This window comes from Vanellus vanellus, assembly GCF_965231255.1.
Source record: "Vanellus vanellus genome assembly, chromosome: 15".
NCBI classification, from domain to species: domain Eukaryota; kingdom Metazoa; phylum Chordata; class Aves; order Charadriiformes; family Charadriidae; genus Vanellus; species Vanellus vanellus.
In genome coordinates this window covers 788,402-806,972 of record NC_138920.1, presented here as the reverse complement: position 1 = coordinate 806,972, position 18,571 = coordinate 788,402, and the positions used below count along the sequence as shown (strand labels likewise).

At 44.8% G+C, this 18,571-nt stretch overlaps 2 protein-coding genes across 4 annotated transcripts; one reads left to right on the top strand and one right to left on the bottom strand.

Annotated features, from left to right (window-relative positions):
- Positions 1 to 648: 648 nt before the first annotated feature.
- On the bottom strand, positions 649 to 14,309 carry NFS1 (NFS1 cysteine desulfurase; the record flags this gene model as incomplete). Of its 2 annotated transcripts, none has more annotated exons than XM_082491206.1 (13): positions 649 to 2,557; positions 3,197 to 3,286; positions 3,407 to 3,490; positions 4,901 to 4,982; positions 5,168 to 5,273; positions 6,699 to 6,856; positions 8,290 to 8,424; positions 10,407 to 10,500; positions 11,539 to 11,691; positions 12,376 to 12,459; positions 13,079 to 13,195; positions 13,997 to 14,064; positions 14,207 to 14,309. In XM_082491206.1, 13 exons carry the CDS (start codon positions 14,307 to 14,309, stop codon positions 2,494 to 2,496), a joined length of 1,338 nt encoding a protein of 445 aa, XP_082347332.1. In that variant the 3' UTR covers positions 649 to 2,493. The 2 variants fall into 2 exon arrangements, with proteins under 2 accessions (XP_082347332.1, XP_082347333.1); XM_082491207.1 differs by having other exon boundaries at positions 8,368 to 8,424.
- A 63-nt stretch (positions 14,310 to 14,372) lies between these two features.
- On the top strand, positions 14,373 to 17,276 carry ROMO1 (reactive oxygen species modulator 1). 2 transcript variants are annotated; one of them, XM_082491263.1, is made up of 3 exons: positions 14,373 to 14,426; positions 15,012 to 15,142; positions 16,938 to 17,276. In XM_082491263.1, exons 2-3 carry the CDS (start codon positions 15,012 to 15,014, stop codon positions 17,044 to 17,046), a joined length of 240 nt encoding a protein of 79 aa, XP_082347389.1. In that variant the 5' UTR covers positions 14,373 to 14,426; the 3' UTR covers positions 17,047 to 17,276. The 2 variants fall into 2 exon arrangements, with proteins under 2 accessions (XP_082347389.1, XP_082347390.1); XM_082491264.1 differs by lacking the exon at positions 14,373 to 14,426 and adding an exon at positions 14,438 to 14,543.
- Positions 17,277 to 18,571: the final 1,295 nt, after the last annotated feature.

Below are 18,571 nucleotides of genomic sequence, written 5' to 3'. Positions count from 1 at the left end.
ACCATCTTGCACTACTGGAAGTTTATTTTATTCCTAGTTGTCGCACTGGTTCAATTTTTATGACACTTGCAAAATGGTGACACTAAATCCTCACCTTTCCGGTATCTTTCCCTTGTATTATTAATTTAATGCCCTGCAGATGGCTCCAATTAATCACCAAAAAAAAAAAATAACCCACAAAACCCCACAGCCCCCTCACTTCTGAGTTACAGGCAGTTCCACTTGTAAATATTCTCCCAAAGAAACTTACTTCCCCATACAAAAAGTATTAACTGCATTCAGTAGCGTACAACCAGACATTCATCCTTGGCATTACTTCTTTCTGTCACAGGGAAAAGTATCTCCACTATAAATTTTTCCTCGTCTTGTCCCACAAGCATTTTCAAACAAACATTTGTTAACAGTGTGAATGAGTTTTTACATGTAGAATTTATATTTGAAATCTTACTAGATAAGAGGTGCCCAGAATCTTCAAGATTTAAGTCACTTTCTTCTCAAAATCATCACAATTTAAACTATTAAAGTTTAAAAAAAAGTAGCTCAGATCAGGCACTGAGAATAATGACTCACCAAAAGTCAAATGCCTACTTGATGACAGAAAGAGCTGCTAACAGCGTTCACAGAAAACTTAGTCTATCCTTCTCTACTCTCTAGTGAAAGGCTGCAATTTAGCAACTTACTGATTGTGCTGCATAGTTCGGTCAAGAAGGTGGCTCCGAAAAGACTGAAAGTAGCCAAGTTTAAGTCTTATCTGTATTTTTATATCATCCATGAACCACAAAGAACAATTTCATAAACATACAGTTCTAAAACATGCTGGGAAAGTGTTATTACATGCTTAATCCAGAAAACACGTATGGCCCAAGGATAAAACATAGTACACAGAACACCTCTAAAACCTATTTATGCATATGGTAGTTTTTAAAAACATTGTGATGAAATATAAGGTGCCAGCCCTACAATATTAAAACTGCTAAAGCTGATAATTTCAAATAGAACAATTGAGGATTAGCTTTGCATTACCAACAACCAAACCTGTCCTTGGTATCAAAAAAAAAAAACCACAAAACAAGCTTCTGTAACACAATCCACCTTGTGAGACTTAGTTTCAGCTTTTACATGGTTCATCCTCGAAGTAGACACCGCCCAGAACTGAAGACATACTGTCTATAGGGTATATTAAATTCAGCAGCTAATATGGCATCCATCAATCAACAAACTAATTTGAGAGCTGTCTGCTTTTACAACAGATACAGAGGCACTTCGTAATAAGGGGTTAAGTTTCCTACTGGAAAGATCACCAAAGGTAAGGAAGGAGAAACACTGATATGAATTAGTCTCATCAAACCCTTTTGAACAGACACTTTCTCCCAGCATCTGCAGGGAACGAGGGATTCCCATGTAAGTCTCTAGTCAGACAGAAGAACAGTCTATCACCCAAAGAAAACTCCAGACACCCATGTTCTCATCTCCAGACAAAACATACAGGCTCAACTGGGCAAGACTCCCTGAAGTGACAGAAGCCAACAGCCCATAGGCAAACTCTGAGTAACAGCAAAGGACTCCACAAGGGGAGAAAAAGAAAAACCAACAAAAAATCCAGACTGCATTAAGACATTGCACTTGATCTGCTCCCCCCGACCACATTCCAACTAAACCAGTACTGCAACTGAAGCTGACATATTCTGCCTATCCCCTTCCCCAGTCATTCAAGTTTTCTTTCCTTACTTAGAAAAAAATTGCATGGAAAAAACACAGTGGAGGGGACAGCAAAGTGCATCATCATGGCATCATAAACTCTAACACAGAAGGATGTTTTGGATTAATGCACATTAGTCTGTACAAGCATCACCCTCCCCCTCCCCAAAAAAAGATAAAACCAAGGAAAAAGAGCCAAAAATACTCAGTTTCAAAAAAAAAAAAAAATTGTTCTTTAACTGCACATACAACTTAACTGTGAAGGCACATAGCAACACTGAGGCATCCTTCTCCTCTAGAAATGCCAAGCTTCCTCCTAGCTGAGAATTTCTCACAATACAAAGCATTTGAGCAGCACAAAACCAGCCGCTGATGCAGGACACCCACCTCAAACAGAAAGAACTGGGGCCCTGGGAATAGGTCTGTGCTGCAAACAGAACAGCTACACGGGATGTTCTACACAGAGAGGCAACAACCTCTTGCCAGGATTCCACTGGCCCAGGAGTAACACACTGACTTCATTTCCTTATTAGAAAATACATTTCCAAATAAATTATGTTTTAGCATAAATTTCTGTGAGTCAATATAAATGCAATGGGTGTTATATCATCCTGCCTTTCTCCAGGATAAAGACTAGTTTCATTTTTGGCTTCTTAGACTTTGTGATCAGAAAGGGTAGTTTTCCAGTCAAATTGCAAGTGTCAAAAACAGAAATGCTGTATAATTTGTTCAGGAATGTACAGAAAATGCATTTAAATCCACATCCACATCTAGTCCATGAATAGCAATGTTTTCTCAGTGCTGAGTCCATTTAATGCTTTTGAGGTCAATTCCATCCTGCACCATTTCCCAGAGAGGGCTGTAAAGAAAGGAGACAAATGAGGGCTATCTAAAGTGCATAGGATGACATCAACAATAACCAAACAGACGATTTCATCAACTACACAAGAAACTAGGGGACACCTATGTACTTATCTTCCCCTTCTGGAGGTTAGTAAGCTTCAGACGATCACTCCTTTAACTGTGTCCTCAGCCCAAAATACAAGAGGTGAGAGGGCAGGTGCTCCACCTCACCTCACTTACTGCACCCACTTTGGGCATCAAGTACTCATGCCTCTTAGGGACTGCACCCTTGTGTTTGACAGAGGAGTCAGGAGTCTTTCAGTTTCATCAAAATAAAACAACTTACTGATACATAAACACAGTAATACCATTTCTGGCTTAGAAACTTCTAGGTACTGACTTATGTACTTGCTCTGCTCAAATTCTTTCCCTGACAAAGGCAGGATCTGGGAGAAGGTTTGTTATCAGGTTTATTTCCTTAAAAGTTTTCACTACTGTTAAGGTCAGGTCCACTACCCACTCTGGCAGTACTGCTTGCTTATATACAGAGACACCACCAGATTTTTGAAACAAACAATTACTTTCAACTAAATCCAATTCTTCAAATGATTATCGTACCTAAGAAGTCTTTACGTTCAAAAAGAGGATGGCTCACCTCATTTCCCTCAGCCTCTTAACATGCTGTATGCACTTCTGCACTGTATAATCCACTTCTTCTTCTGTAGTGAAACGACCAATGCCAAATCTAGACCAAAGGAAAACCATTAAAGACTAGAATATGGAGGGATGGAACAAATCCACCACCATCTACTTTCAGCAGAAAAGAATAAAAATTGGAAGCATTAGGGAAGACCACTTCACGCACCTTATAGATGAGTGAGCCAAGTCTTCGTCTGTTCCAATTGCCCGCAAAACATAGGAAGGCTCCAGAGAAGCTGATGTGCAAGCACTGGGGAAATGGAAGGCAGGCAAATTTCAAATTTTTTCATGTGCAGATGCTACACTGAAGTAACACTTCAGTAATCTCCTTCAACAAAGCACAAGTCACTTACGGACATTTTATATTACTATGACTCCTTAAAACAACCCGTATCAGCTTCTCCAGCCTCTTACAAACCACTGGATACAAGCAAGAGCAGTAGTATTTCTGCTGCTGAAGAAAAAGGCTGGAAGGGGCAGGCATTAGAGGGGACTGCAGGTAATAAATTAGGAGAATGAGGTAAGAAGAGATAACACAGCAAGCATAAACACAATGCCAAACAGAAGCAGTGGGAATGCAGACTAAGAGGTAGTTGAAGCGAAAGCCATGAAAAAAAGACAAAGAAACCAAGACAGAACTATCCAGAGAAGGTACCAACAGGAACATTAAAAAAGACAACAAATATACACTATTTAACAGCAGAACAAAGCAATGAAAAACAGTGCATAGAGGAATTCAGAGCCAGGTGATCTAGTTATAGTCGTCAGCACAGAGAACTTCCATCTTGAAGCAGTAGGCAAAGCTGGTTACATGTTGTTACTCAATTTTTACGGGTAGCAACATGCAGCACAAACTAGAGAGCTGTTTACAGCCATTTACAGCTCTCTGGTGCACAAAACAGAGCCTCAGAAGAGATTTTCAAATTACAGAAGTGTTCAGCTTCAGAGACAGTCATGTGGAGACTTGTTCTTCATGTTCATAGCGCTAACATATTTCTAATAAGATATGCTGACCACTTTGTTCTCAAAGGTGAGGAAGGGAGGGTGTCTTTACACTCCATTAACTTCATCGTGAGCAGCAAGTTTGTCTTAGTAATAGAAATGTTACTGGTCACTCCTGTAGAGTCAGCAGAGCTCCAAAGAGGTGTATTCAGTTTTCTTTCTGCTTTTGCATTAAACATGGGCACTATGAGCTAATTTAATTCAGAAAAAAAAAAACTGTGAAGTCCAGCCTTGCTAGATTCCAGTTACAATCTGCCACTTGTGTGAAATCCTGCAGGAAGACAGAAGCTGCTCAAATGCCGGTAGCCTCTAGAATGAAAGTGTCACCAGCAGTTACAAACCAAGGCTACTCAGATTGCAGCTAACCAGTCTGCAAGGCTGGGAAGTAGGAATTTCTAGGTTGGTTTTTGTGGGTTTGTTTAGGGTGGGTTGTTTTTTTGTTGTTTTGGTTGTGGGTTTTTTTGCTTTCAGGATGAATAAATTTGAAATGTGCCACTTTGGAGAAACACCATCTTAGAATGCAATCAATGCCAGGCTGACTCATTAAGCAATTATTCAAATACAGAGCACAGAGACCACCCCTTGGTTTGTACCTCCATTAGCAAATGTTATTTTCTCTCCAAAATATACTGCTATCCTTCCCACACATTCCACCTACCTGCCTGAAGACAGAGCCACATCTTTCAGCGCCATCAGAAGACTCTCCCCTTCCACATACGCAAAAGATAAATTGATGCATCCTACATACAAATAAATGAAACAGGGAAAAAAAAACCCAAACCTTCCATCAACCGAAATCTAGGGCAAATCCTACCCCACATGGCAGTACTTGCACAATGTGTAGCTAAAGTGCATTATTCAGTCATGGCCATTAACCCTGAGGAGCAAGCCGGTTCTAACGGGCTCAGGATTTTGCTAATGTTACCTGGATAGCGATGCTCTCTATCTCCATTCATAACCACGTCAGGAACTTCACTCATTATTTTTGTAACCAGTCGTTCTGCCAGTTGAGAGATTCGCTTATGGTCATACTAGCAAAGAAACCAGAAAAGAGACCAAAATAATAAACAGTGTATGGTTTGACCTCACTCAAACTGCTGTGTCACCAGCCATGAGCAGACTGACGGAGCTGGGTTTGGTTAGATTCGGGAAGAGACTTTGGTTAGACTGAAACTTGAAAAGAAACTGTCAAACTTTGCGTACACTAGAGACTGTTTTAAAAGAGAATTACCAGTTTGGTCCTAGTTAGCTCAGCCTTCAAAAATATTCCAAACCATACAGAAAGATCTATACATACAAGCTGTTAAATCATTTTTTATAAAAAGCACTGAGTTCTTTGCGTTTAAAGACAAGTTAGGTCATAAGATGACACATTTTGCAATACAGGAAAGGGCATCTATTATGGTTAAGTGCCCCTTATTTCCCTAGGAGCTCTCAAACGGTACTACATAAAGACAAAGACTCACAAATTACTGTGAACTCAGCTTTTACAACATGTAACCTACGCGATGAGAACTGCCCATTCTAGACTAAAATTGAGGTCACTTACACTACAAAAAGCAGTAAGGTATGGTATCAGCTCCTGTGCACAGAATCAGCCAGACACACACATGCAATTCATGCTTGTTTATATGCTTGAAAAAGCTTTAGGAGAAAAAAGGCTATCTCAAATATTACTTGGTTTAGAAACGCCAAAACTCTGCCAGGCAAGGAAGAGAATCCAGATCTGAGGCTAATGCAGAACTCAGGCTCTGCAGGCTCTCCAGCCTCCAACAAGGCTTCCATAACCACTCAGCTCAGATGGCACATCTCTCCCTGTCTCCCAGGAAGCAGCTTGATCCTATGCATACAGGCAACTGGCTCATACATCCCACTGGCACTATATTAAAGGATTTTTACATTCCAGCTTGAAGGAATGCATTGGTGCCCACAAACAGATATAGCAGCACACAGAGGTTCAGACACCAGAAACAGCAAATAAACTACCATTCAAGCTAAGAAAAAAAAAAATTCTTAGTTGCATAGATGCAGTAAACTTGAACTTATATACATTTAATAGGTATGATAATGGACTAGGAAGTCTTATTTTTTCCAATATACATTACATAAACATGATTTATTCCATTTCAGAGATGCTGCAAATACATGTGTGCAGAATGGAGAGATGAGTACAAGCACTTAAAGCCGTATTTCACTAAAATTGTCAACTGTGAACCTGTCATAGAAAACCATTATTCAAACCACTTCAAGAAAAAGGAAACTTAAGAAAGCTAAAAATCAGCTTCCAATTACCCAAAACCAGCCGTGAATAGCGCAAAACATTTGCTTAATATTACAACAGGAGAATCAAATTTAATTCAAGCACATGGACACAATAAGACTTCAGGAATCTAAGACCCAATTGGCCCTGTTATATTATTTTCTGGAATCCAGGACAAATATCTTCCCCCACATACCTCCATCTCTTGCTGTGCCACTTCACACGCTGCCCCCAGGCCCACCGCTAAAGGAGTAGGCACAGTCCCAGACCGCAGTCCTCTCTCCTGGCCTCCCCCACTTTGCAGGGGTTCTAGCCTGACGCGCGGTCGACGGCGAACATAGATAGCACCAACCCCTTGAAAACAAGGAAAGCTGTGTCAGTATACACTCATAGTTCTGAAACTATGAAAAGGGACACCAAGGTTTGGAAACATTCCTTGTTGCCACAGCAAACACATATTTGGACACCTCACTGGAGAAAAATGTAGCGAACACATACAGATGCACAGTTTTTTCTAGGAAATGGTGTTTGTTCCCACCCTTCGTGTTCCTCTTCATTCAGGCTCCCAGAGCTTCAGCCATGGGAGAAGCTCAGTTTCGCGCAGTGTGCTTCAGCTTCCTAAGGACTCCACACTTCCCTTACTTCTCATGATTCCTGTGCACAGCTGAAGTTCATCCCTTTGCATTTAAGTTTTTATTCATTGATGTTCCCTTACTGACTTCCAACTGAAACCTCTAGAAGAACTCCTTTCCCCGGATTACCAATCCAGCACCAGTCCCAGGAGTTGTCCTCTCTCTTTCTTCTCATTATGGAGACTCATCAGTGGCACCAATTTCCAACAGACAGATTAGATGAGCCAGTTCTGACAGCCAGTCAATTTCACTCTCTGCTCTCCTCACCTAGAAACTTGATTTCCATGTTTTCATGTGCTTGGCGTACCTAATGAGTGACTAGTCACCAGAGGAAGAACGGTTGCAACTTCTGGTTGTAGTAAGTCAGGAAAATTTATGTCTGTCACTTGCCCAAACTTCTTGGTTGAAAACTTAGTCCTCGACTAGAGATATGTCTTCAGCTCTCAGGAGAGCTCATACAGAAAAAGAGGACACATTGAAAAAATAGTAATTTTGCCTTTTGTTTCTGAATAGCACGTAGAATACAGCAAACCTGATTTCTGCCTTTCTACACCCAGTATTACAAACGAAATGGACCGTGACAGTGATAACAGCTGAACTCCCAAATAGTATGCATGCATACTAGTCAACTAGAAAATCCATAGCCAGATTTTAAATTCCATTCTGCAAAGATGATGCACAAATGGGGTTGGAGGGAAGAAGCCATTGGAAGTAGAAGACAACCAAAATCACTAAGAATTTAAACATTTCGGTTACTTTTTGATCTCCTTATTGCAAGTTACAGTTGGGTCTAAACTTTGCCCTATAACCCAGTGATTTCATTTCAACTGTTTCAGCATCAATGCTGCTTCACACCAAGCATATGACTCCTGAAAAGTCACTCCTCCTAATGCTGCCACCATCATAAGACACTGTTTCTTCCTTCAGTGAAGCCACCTCGCAACCCATCAGCACTGAAGATCCACTTACCGCAGCTCTAGGTCTGGCAGTAGTGCCTGAACTACTCCAAAGTCATTCCAGTAATGATCTTAGAATAGTTTCCCACAGTTTAAGTAAGTCACTATGACAGACAGGTTTGACTTCATACCTTCTGTAGTCTTAAAGTAAGGTAGGCATGGAAATAACAATTCTCTAGAAAAGCACTTCAGTAAGTACCTTTAGGCCCATAAATTTTATGGCCACTGATGCTCATTAGATCAATTTTCATGTCATTGACATCCATAGGAATTTTACCAATTGCTTGTGCAGCATCTGTGTGGAAGAAAACCTTACGTGCGCGGCAGATCTCACCTGTAATACAAACACAAAAGCAAAAGCCCCCACATTATCTCATCTAATGGTTACAATTCCTAAATGATTCCAACAATTAATTTAAAGCATCAGTTCATAACCGGGACCAGTTCTGAAGTGAACAAGGAAGAAATGGGTGCTGTCATGTTTCTTTTATGGTAAAGTGTCTAAAGCTGTGTAGGAGCTATTCTAGCCAATGCCTAGATGGGTGCAGGTTTAGGCAGGTCAGCAGGTAAGACTACAGTGAATTTTTTCAGTTGAGAAGTTAAAAAGCCTTTTGCTGTTAACAAGTGAGATTGTTTCCAGTCTCACACCTACCAAGTTTAAGTACAAAGGCTGCACGGGACATCCAAGTTTACCTACAGGGATCACTCCACAGCTGGACAAAATTACATTTTTTTTTATTGATTCTTTTTCTTCTCAACACCAGCATAAGCCAGCCTTACTTTCAAGTTTATACTTGCCAAGTATTTTTATGCCATTTCTTCTATTTTCCAAGTTTTGCAATACTCGGCTTCAAAAATGTTCTCAGAATTGTCACTAGTCCTCACACAGGCTGGTTACTCCCACCTGAAACCTGTAATCAATGTTTTTGCACCCAGAGCTAAAACACACTACGGAAGAAAATAATGTATAGCTCATGGGCAGTGAACTTCAATATTATTTATCTTCGTCATCAAAAAACTCACTACTCATCTTCCACAGAATCTGTACCGAGCACAGTTGCATCCCAGACCTCTCCTTTGCACAACTAGTCAGCATTAACTTTCACAGGAGAAGCTGTCCACCCGTGGTCCAGCGAGAACAGCATTGCTACTGCTAATATCAGGCCATAAGCCTCACACTAACACAGCCTTAGATTAACTCTGCAAGGCCCCAGTCCTGACCTATCAGACCAAGGTGTTATGAGACCTTACTGGGGGAACCAGAGCTTGGTACCAGGTATCGCTGCCATTTAAGCGTGGGACAACAGTAACAGCCTTGGCAATATAAGCACAGGAGGAAAATAGAGTACTCAGGCCTATAAGCAACTCACTGATGGTCAATTATTCATCAATGAAGAAATATAACCTTGAAGAGCCTTGGGGGAAACATTGCTTTAAGCATAATAAAGAAAGACAAATGTAGCAGCTAAACAAGAGGAAAATCAGCTGCACAACAGGAAGAGACACCTGCCACAGCCTGGGAAAACAATACCCTCCAGAACCATGCAGTATAAACACCAGGGCAGGGGCCAAAGCCTAAAAACTGTCTAAAACCACAAACATCTTATGAAAGGACATCTTGGATATGAGGGGGACATGGGAGTGTTTTGTCACTGTCAGGGGAAACATTACCAAGGAACCACCATGGGTGGGATCCAGGGAGCTGCGTATGTGGGCCACCCGCTCACCCTGCCTGCTCCAACAACCCTGGTTCTCCAGCTCTGCCTACACCTGCTTTCTCAGACTGCTTTGAGGGCCCTGTCCCTCCACCTGCCTGCTCAGAGCCTGGCTCTTCCTGCCTCCTGTTACAGAAACCTGGCTCTTCAGCGGCCTTCTCGCCCCCAAACCAATTGTTCATGACTGCATGTGGCAACACTGGGGGTAAGGGGTATCTAAGTGTGGTGCTCACCTTCCCCTCCCACCCCAAATTCTGCACATTACTCCTCTTAAACACCACAAGTGTTCAACAAACCATTATAGTATATAAACTAAATTTGGCCAGTTATTCTGTGCAATTTTTTCATCCATCGCATAATTCAGAATGAATCTAGAGCAGCTAATCTGTACAATAAGGCTATAATTGCTGAAATACTGCAAAAGTACTGATTTTTGTCCTTATTTCCCTTTTGAAATAAGTTTTTATTTCGGACAGCATTATTTATTCCTTAACTATACTACACCTGATCTTTTGCATCAGTAGCACTTGGCTATAAAAATATTAAGCAAAACGAAGCAGAAGTGACATTAGCTTGCCTCTGGAAGCCATGGTGTACTTACCAATGTCATGAATTGGCTGCTTTACTCCTATTTCATTATTCACAGTCATTACAGAAACCAAACTTGTATCTGGCTGGAATGCAGCCTCCAACTCCTAGTGAAATATTCAAACAGACAGAAGTTGTGACTAACAGCAGATTCCTGTGCGTACCTTAATTTGCTAGCAAACCTTAACCAGCAGCCCCCTAACTAACACATTACCAGCAAACCCCTTGGGTGCTGACAAACAGTCCTGGTGAGAGCACTAATCCATATGAACACGAAATTCCTGCAGGAAGAGGAGCATAATCAATTGCATTTCTGTATACCCTAACCCTGGTATGCACCCTGCCACCTGACTTGATTAAATCAAGTCAGTACAGGCTTTTGTTATGTCTCATACATTCCTCTGAACTATTTTCTTTAATGAATTCACCACCCACAGAACGGCTTAAACCACATCTAGACAAAGCGAGGTTGGCTATCAGGAACTGCATTATATATAAGAAAACATCAAGCAAAGGAGGGGTCTGCCAGCACAGTTCTTGGAGACCATGGCTAACACTTCTGCACCTGCATGCCCAATCCCTCTACCCCACCACAGACATACATCTCTCCAAGCCAGACAATGGGGCTAGAAATAAAACTGATACTGTCCTGTATTACAGGACACAAATGATGAAATAAGCATATACAACTTCTAAATCCCAGGACTGCGGCCAGCACACCCAGAAGGGTCAGTTCATGGACAGCAATTGGAAGGAAGTATTGTAACCGCTGTGTCTGATGCCTTGAGTAGCTCAGGTCATGAAATTTCACCACTGACTCCTGTATCAAAGCCAGCTCCACCCTAGTCATGTACTGGGCTCTCTATAGGGTATGTAAGAGCTCCACCGCCATGGGAAGGAATGACAGCAGGTGAACGGTAGGATAAGAGACTGACATTTTGGTTGAGAAAAAGTCTAGAGCACCACACAGAACAGAAAAACCTTCTCCAACTGTGATAGAGATCCGACTGTGACTCTCATTCTACCTTGTGTTATTTATCATCCTTTCCTCTTTATCATCAAGAGCCCGTAAGGTCCTTTCGAGCAACAAGTTGAAGCAAGAACCTCTTCTATTTTCACTTTCTTTCTGTCAGTAAACAACCTACCTTCAAATCTATGAGCCCATTTTTTTTAACAGGTAGATACGTGACCCGAAAACCTTCTGTCTCCAAGGAACGGCACGAATCCAACACGCACTTGTGCTCTGTTTGTGTAGTAATGATATGCTTTTTTCTGGATTTATAGAACCTTGCAACACCCTGTCAGGTACAATCCATGAACAAACAAAACTTGCCATTAGACCACTGAAGAAAGCAAGCTTTACACAAAATGATCAGAAACAAGAAATTACTATTTACATATAACTCAATTGCATCTTCCCTGTTTGCCCCAAAGTCATGAATCTAAAAGGTACTGACATGTAATTCACACTACATATTTCCATCAGCACCCATTTTTCAAAGCATCTCACTTTTCAAAAAGCCTGTGAAAACATTAACTGATATAAGTTCTACACACTATTAACAGAAATACTTTTTTAATTTAAAAAACATTTGCAATGGAGTCATATACAATGAGAAGCCTGACTAACCACATACTAAAGGTTAAAACACTGCCTAGTCTCAGTCAGAAAAAAGTTAGAAGTGGGCATCTCCACTATATTTCATGATAAAAATTGTAATGACACAAGCAGAAGGATTGTATTTGGTGCACGTAAGGTAAACATTGAGTATTATACTCTGACCTCAAAACCATGTCCTGGGCACCAAAACATTCCAGTATTTTCTCCATGTATGTAGCAGAACACCACAAGGGGTAAATCCAGGAATGCAAATATTTGCTAACTAAGCCAACACATTAACATTAAAACTGTTGAAAGATGCATACAGTTCTTAAGAGCATAATTTTACTGCAATAAATAACTATCAGTATAAGCCTTTTACCTTAATCGCCATGTTATTTGATTCTGTTGCACCACTGGTAAATATAATTTCTCTTGAATCAGCCCCTATTAATTCCGCAACTTGCTGTTTAAAAAGACATATAAATTTGATTTGTTAAGATAAAATACAATGAATTCACCATAGCAAAACACGTGCAAAATGTTTTCAAGAATGCTCAAAGGAGCTTTGAAAGGGTTACAGCCAGTATCTAACACAGTTATGCTACAGGTATAATAGTCTAAATATCTGCATTAATGCAAAATACATAAGGAATCCATAGTCATTAACAGTAGTGGTATTGAGCATTAGCCTGTCATAAAAGAAAATAAAACTTAGGTAGACAAAAAAACAGTACATGTTACTTCAAACCAAAAATGACACAGACCCATACCTAAGAATAGGAGAATGAGAAAATATGAAGTTACCCCAACTACTGCAGCAGCACGCTTGTGACCTCAGGAAACCAAAAATCCTGAGACGCCTTTGCCTAAAGTATTGGTTTCTGCGATTTCGGTTGCTCTAATCTCACTATTTTTTCTTGCAATAAATCTGCTGAAGTATAGCTAAGCAAAGAAGAAGCTGCTAAATTCAGCCCACAGAGAACTAACTATAATAGTTTTATCATTGCTTTTGATTTTCCTTCGGCACTGAATTTCCTCACCAGCAGGAAAATCACTATGACTGCAGCAATCCGAGGACTCACCCGCCTCGCCTTCTCCATGGCGGCCTCGCTCTCCCAGCCGTAGGCATGGGTCCTGGAGTGGGGGTTGCCATAGTAGGCCGTCAGGTATGGGAGCATGCTGTCCAGGACTCTGGGATCCTGTGGGACACAAACCACCCAGCCTTAGAGAAACGGGGAAGGAAAAGCATCTCTGACCCCACTGTTCCTCTGCCCCAGGATTAGCAGCACTTCTGCTGCAGTGTCTATGTTTAGCTCGGGCCAGATCTCAAAAACTTGAGGTTATTGCATGTTATATACAACACCGCCTCCGGCACACGCACGTATCCAGCGGTTCTGTGCCCTCACACGTAACCTTGATCTGCATCGAGACGACCACAGAAGAACGGGATTTTCTGAGCAGAAGAAACACAAGTCTTGAAAAGTCAGGGAAAACTACACAGGTAAGTATTTTGGTTAAATTAATTTCTTGCTGCCCCTCCGAGCAACACCCATCCCCGCAGAGGCGGACGTAAGTTCTCAGGCGGCTCTGCCACCGCTGCCCCTCGCAGCGCGCCCGCGGAACACGACGGGAGGCACCGAGCGGCGACGGCGGAGTCTGTGGAAGCGAAGAGGCCTTTCGGAGGGTGACCCAGGCCGCCGCGGGGAGGAGCGGCGGTCGCTCAGCCCGCAGTGAGTGACGCTGCTTCACCCAGGGCCACCCCCGGGGGCGCCGGGAGAGCCCGAAACTCGGGAAACACGCGAGCGCTCCAGAAAAAAACGAACGGAAAGAAAGTTTATTTCTCCCCCTCCTCCCCCTCTTCTTCTGGGGGAGATGCGCGGGCCCGGGGCGAAGGCCGCAGGGGCCGGGGCAGCCGGGCGGCCCCGCCGCCGCGACCCGAGAAAGCGGGGAGAGGCCGGGGACAGACCGCAAGCCTCCGCGCGGCCCGGCACGGCCCTTACCAGCGGTGTGGTGGCCTGGACGTCCATGTAGAGTGGCCGCAGGGCGCCGCCTCCATCGCCGCTTCGCCCTGAGGGGAGGGAGGGGGAACACGAGCCGCCGTCAGGCGCCCGCGGGAGCGGCGGGACAGGGCTCCGCCGGCCGGACCCGCCCGCGCCTCGGGCTCCGCCGCCCCCCGCCCGGGCAGCGGCTCTGCCCCACTGTTGCCTTACCCGGTGCCGGTGCCGGTGCCGGTGGCGGTGGCGGCGCGGCCACCGAGAGCCGCCGGGGGGCGGGAGCCGCCCGCAGGGCCGCCAGGCGCCGCCACAGCAGCATGGCCACGACGCGGGGCGTGGCGGCAGTACGCCACTTCCGTCGACGTCACGGCGCGCGCCGGAAGCGGAGGCCGAAGCGGGCAGCAGCGGAGAACGCGGCGCGGCCGGGAGGAGCGAGGTACGGGGCGGGGGGGTGCGGCGGTGGCCGCCTCAGCCCTTCCGGGAGGCTTGGGGCTCCGCGGCGGGGCCCGCGTCCGCCCGCCGAGGAGCGGGGCGCGGCCGAAGCACCCGTGAGGTGAGGAGGGCGCTGAGGCCGGGCGGGAGGTCGCCCGTCCCGGGGGAGCCGCTGGGGCGCTCTGTGGCGCCAGCCCCCGCCTTGGCCTGGGGCTGACGGAGGGCGGGTTCGCTGCCCCGCTCTTCTGCCTCCGGGGCCGGTGGCAGCTCGGGAGGACGGGCCCGGCGGCGGAGGCTTTGCCAGGTGACGGCGGGAGCTGGAGAGCACAGTGTAAGGTGCTGAAACCGCTCTCGGAGACGTAGCGGCGCTTACAGGGGCTTGTTGAGCAGGGCCAGGGCACTGGCGTGCCATCCCGGTCTTTTCCTCCTTGGCAAGCGAGGAAACAAGTCTGAAAGCCTGCAAAGCCTCTGGTGCGACACTTACGAGAGGCTCTGAAATGTGCGGACCTGCTCTCTAGCCCAGTGTGGTTGTAGAAGCATGTTAGACAAAGCAGTAAATCCATATGGGGTTTTGTCTTTTCTTTTCTAGATGCCTGTGACCGTGGGCCCGTACGGTCAATCACAGCCCAGCTGCTTTGACAGAGTAAAGATGGGTTTCATGATGGGCTTTGCAGTGGGCATGGCTGCAGGAGCGCTGTTCGGCACCTTTTCCTGCCTCAGGTATGCCTAGGAAATGGCTTCCATGGGACAGGTCATTACAGAGCAATAGCCAGAGAGAAATGCTCCTGCTCCAGGATTGGGAAGGGAGTTGTGGGTCTGGTCCTATGTCGTCACATAGGTGAAACTTTGCCAGTGCCTCTGAATTAGCCACAGTTCCAGAGCCTGCTCAGCCGCGACCTGAAATGGGGAAGGCTGGCAATGGCAGGCATCACCTCTGGGTCTCAGCTTCAGAGACCTTTTCCTTTTCCTGCCACTCATAAGGGAGGTTGTGTTGGGCAGCTGAGGCTGTGGAAGATCAGCTCCAGGAGGAGCTGGATGAATTGTCTGTGCAGATACACTCAGCCCCCTCCTCGCTCTAAAACTTCCTGAGGTACTCTGCACGCTCTTGGGTATCTACATTGTGGTTGCTTTGGGTGTCCCATCCTCCTGCACGGAGGCAATTACCGAATGACCCCGAGTCTTAACTGCAAGAGTGCAGGCAGAGCTGTGGCTGGCACTGGCACAATCCCACTGTGAATCAGAGAGGGACAATATTCTACCTTCCCCAAGCATGTTGTCATGGAAACAAACAACACTCGCTGCTCCAGGTTAGCTCTTGCGCTGCTCACCAACTGGTTTTGGCACACATCATCCATGGAAAGGAATTACTGAAATAAGCTCTTCCATATTTTGCAGAACTCCTCCTGCTTGAGTTTTTAATCTGTGATTAAACAGGCAATTATTTGGTAGCGAGCCTAAATGGAGAAAAAGGCACAAAGTCTAATCTGATAGACTTTTTAAAGTTTTCTGATCTCTCTCAGATCATGGAATCACAGAATGGTTTAGGTTGGAAGGGACCTTAAAGACCCTGGGCAGGGACACCTCCCACCAGACCAGGTTGCTCAAAGCCCTGTCCAACCTGGCCTTGAACACCTCCAGCGATGGGACAGATCCTGGAGAGGATGTGTAAGTGGTACAGTGCTAGCAGAAAATACAGATTTAGGGTAGTTAGAAGCAGCAGTGACAGTGGTTCGGTCATACTCGAATGACACAGCTACATTACTTCTGCTGTACCATTTTTGAGCCAAAATCTCCATGTTTTAAAAATCAAGTGCCTGAAATTCCTTAGACCCTACAGTCACTTAAGTGCTTAAAAGCCAAATATTATGAGAGCTTCCTGAGAAAGAACATTTCTTTTTGCTTTGGTCTGACCTCTCAAGTAAATGAGAACTGGAGAACAGAAATGCCTCTGGATGCTTCCAGGCCTTTCAGGTTTCTCTCATTAAAAATATGGTGTCAGTGGTAAATAGGAAGTTAGTTTACAACATGGTTTTGAGTTGGTGGCATTAATACTGCCACTGCAGCCAGACAGAACGGTAATGCAACAGCTCAGACCCTTTGTATTATCTGGTAAGTCAAATACTTGGACAGCACAAGTTGTTTTTTTTTTCCCCCTAAATTAAAGTTATTTGGGGGCACGAGCAGGTAAAGCTGTTCCTGCTAGAGGTGTGGCAGGAGGGTACAGCATCAGCTCGTACCACTGCAGGAAAAAATACACATGGCCGTTGACGAGGGTCCCTCAAGTGCCCCAAAGAGAACAGCTCCATTTTTGTTCACGGTAGCTCAGGCATGGGGCACTGCAGTCTGTCTCCTTGTGGAGGCAGAAGGTATCATTTTAAATTAAGTCAGAAGAGGTGGCGTTTGATTTAGGTTCTCAGACAACCATTAGCTCGTTGTATCAGACGTTTTCTGCTGCATGTCTGTCACCTGTCAGGCTTCAGCTTTTATATAATTCCTCTGTTTTTCTTTGTCTCAGGATTGGCATGAGAGGACGAGAGCTGATGGGTGGAGTTGGCAAAACAATGATGCAAAGTGGTGGGACATTTGGGACGTTCATGGCTATTGGCATGGGAATCCGCTGCTAACCTGGAGCCTGGGCTTTATCCCGGTGTGCCCCGTCCAGCCCTTCCTCTCTGTACCATAATAAAATCTTTAGATACCTGGAAGTGAGAGCTCTTCATGAAATGGTGAAGTACCATCCTCCTTGCTCTGCTGATTGTAAACATGCTTTTTACCAAATTTCTACTTTCCTCCCATGACAATAAGAATTAATAATCCTTTGTACTACATTAAAGTTCTTATTTCACAGACGTAAGTACAGTGCACACATTTCTCCCTTTGGAACGTGGGCAGCTCACATTCCCAACACATTGATGTGGAGCTGCCCCATTGCATTTGTGTATTCCCGAGTCCAGGAGAGTCTCTGTGGCTAATTCAGATCTAACTATCAAACTATCGCATTTCTCTCTTCTTGCAAAACTAGGCAGGTTGAAACTGGCCCCGTTTCTGAGTTTCCAGTAGTTTGGTGCCCTCACAGAGAACAAAGGACCGCAGAAAGACTTGGGGCACTCCTTCTGCAACTGAGGGCAAGCTACGGCAGCTTCTGCCAGCCAGCCTGGCAGCACATGGGTGCAGGAAGCCGTCAGGGAACAGCACAGAACAGTTACAGCCACGCTGCTAGAGCTGGAAAACATTAAATTGCTGGCAAATGGAAAACTGCTCTGGTCACATGACAGCTGAAGGTATTTAGTGGTGAATCACAAGGATGACTTCAACACCAGAGGGGGGAGATGTAACTTCCCTGTCAGGCCTCGCACAATGCCTTTCCTAAAGCTGTGCTGCAAGCTACTGCGTTATCTACGCTGCCTCTTCCCAGCTCTGAAGGAAGCAGTCTTACACCCCGCTGTACGGCCGTTGCAGGGCAGAGTGGTAGTTGCAGCTGCCTCCAGCCATAGGAACTTGTCATAGCTTTTTTCATTACCTCAGCAAGGGACGGGGCTTCACCTGTAGAAGCTGCGCTACCAGAAACGGAGTCTTTTCTTACAGTCTGCCTTAACAGGACTACAAGGTGCTCAACGCCTCCCTGGGAGAACAGGGGATTACTCCCTGCCCTTCACCAGCCACTGCAGTGCTGCCTGCAGCTAAACTAGGAAATGTTTAGTGCTGCAATCTTCTGTTACTTGCCTTTTAGAACAAGGCTTGTCTTTGCTCCTTCTTTATTTCTGCTTAGGGATAGGACAGGTAAGCAGCAGCAGAACCTGAACCAGCACCTGTACAACCTTTACTTACTACAAGTGCTGTTTCTCCTGTTTTTAAGGGAAAAACAAATCTGCCACTAAAAGTCTGCTCTCTGCTGTCACATGGCTCAGTGACCTTGGAGAGAGAAATGGCTAACAACACCCAAGTCGAGCAACATGGCTACTCAGGAAGCATGCAGGTTTTCCTCCAGCTGGCACTAGCGGATTAATACGGCAACTAAAAAAATAAGGTCAAACAAAACTAGAGAGCAGCTTTGCTTGGCTTTCTTCAGCTGTGCCATATACTAAGACCCCCTCCTGTAGTCTGTTCCTGGCTCCTCCCCATGTTACCTTTGCACTACTTTCAGTTGCT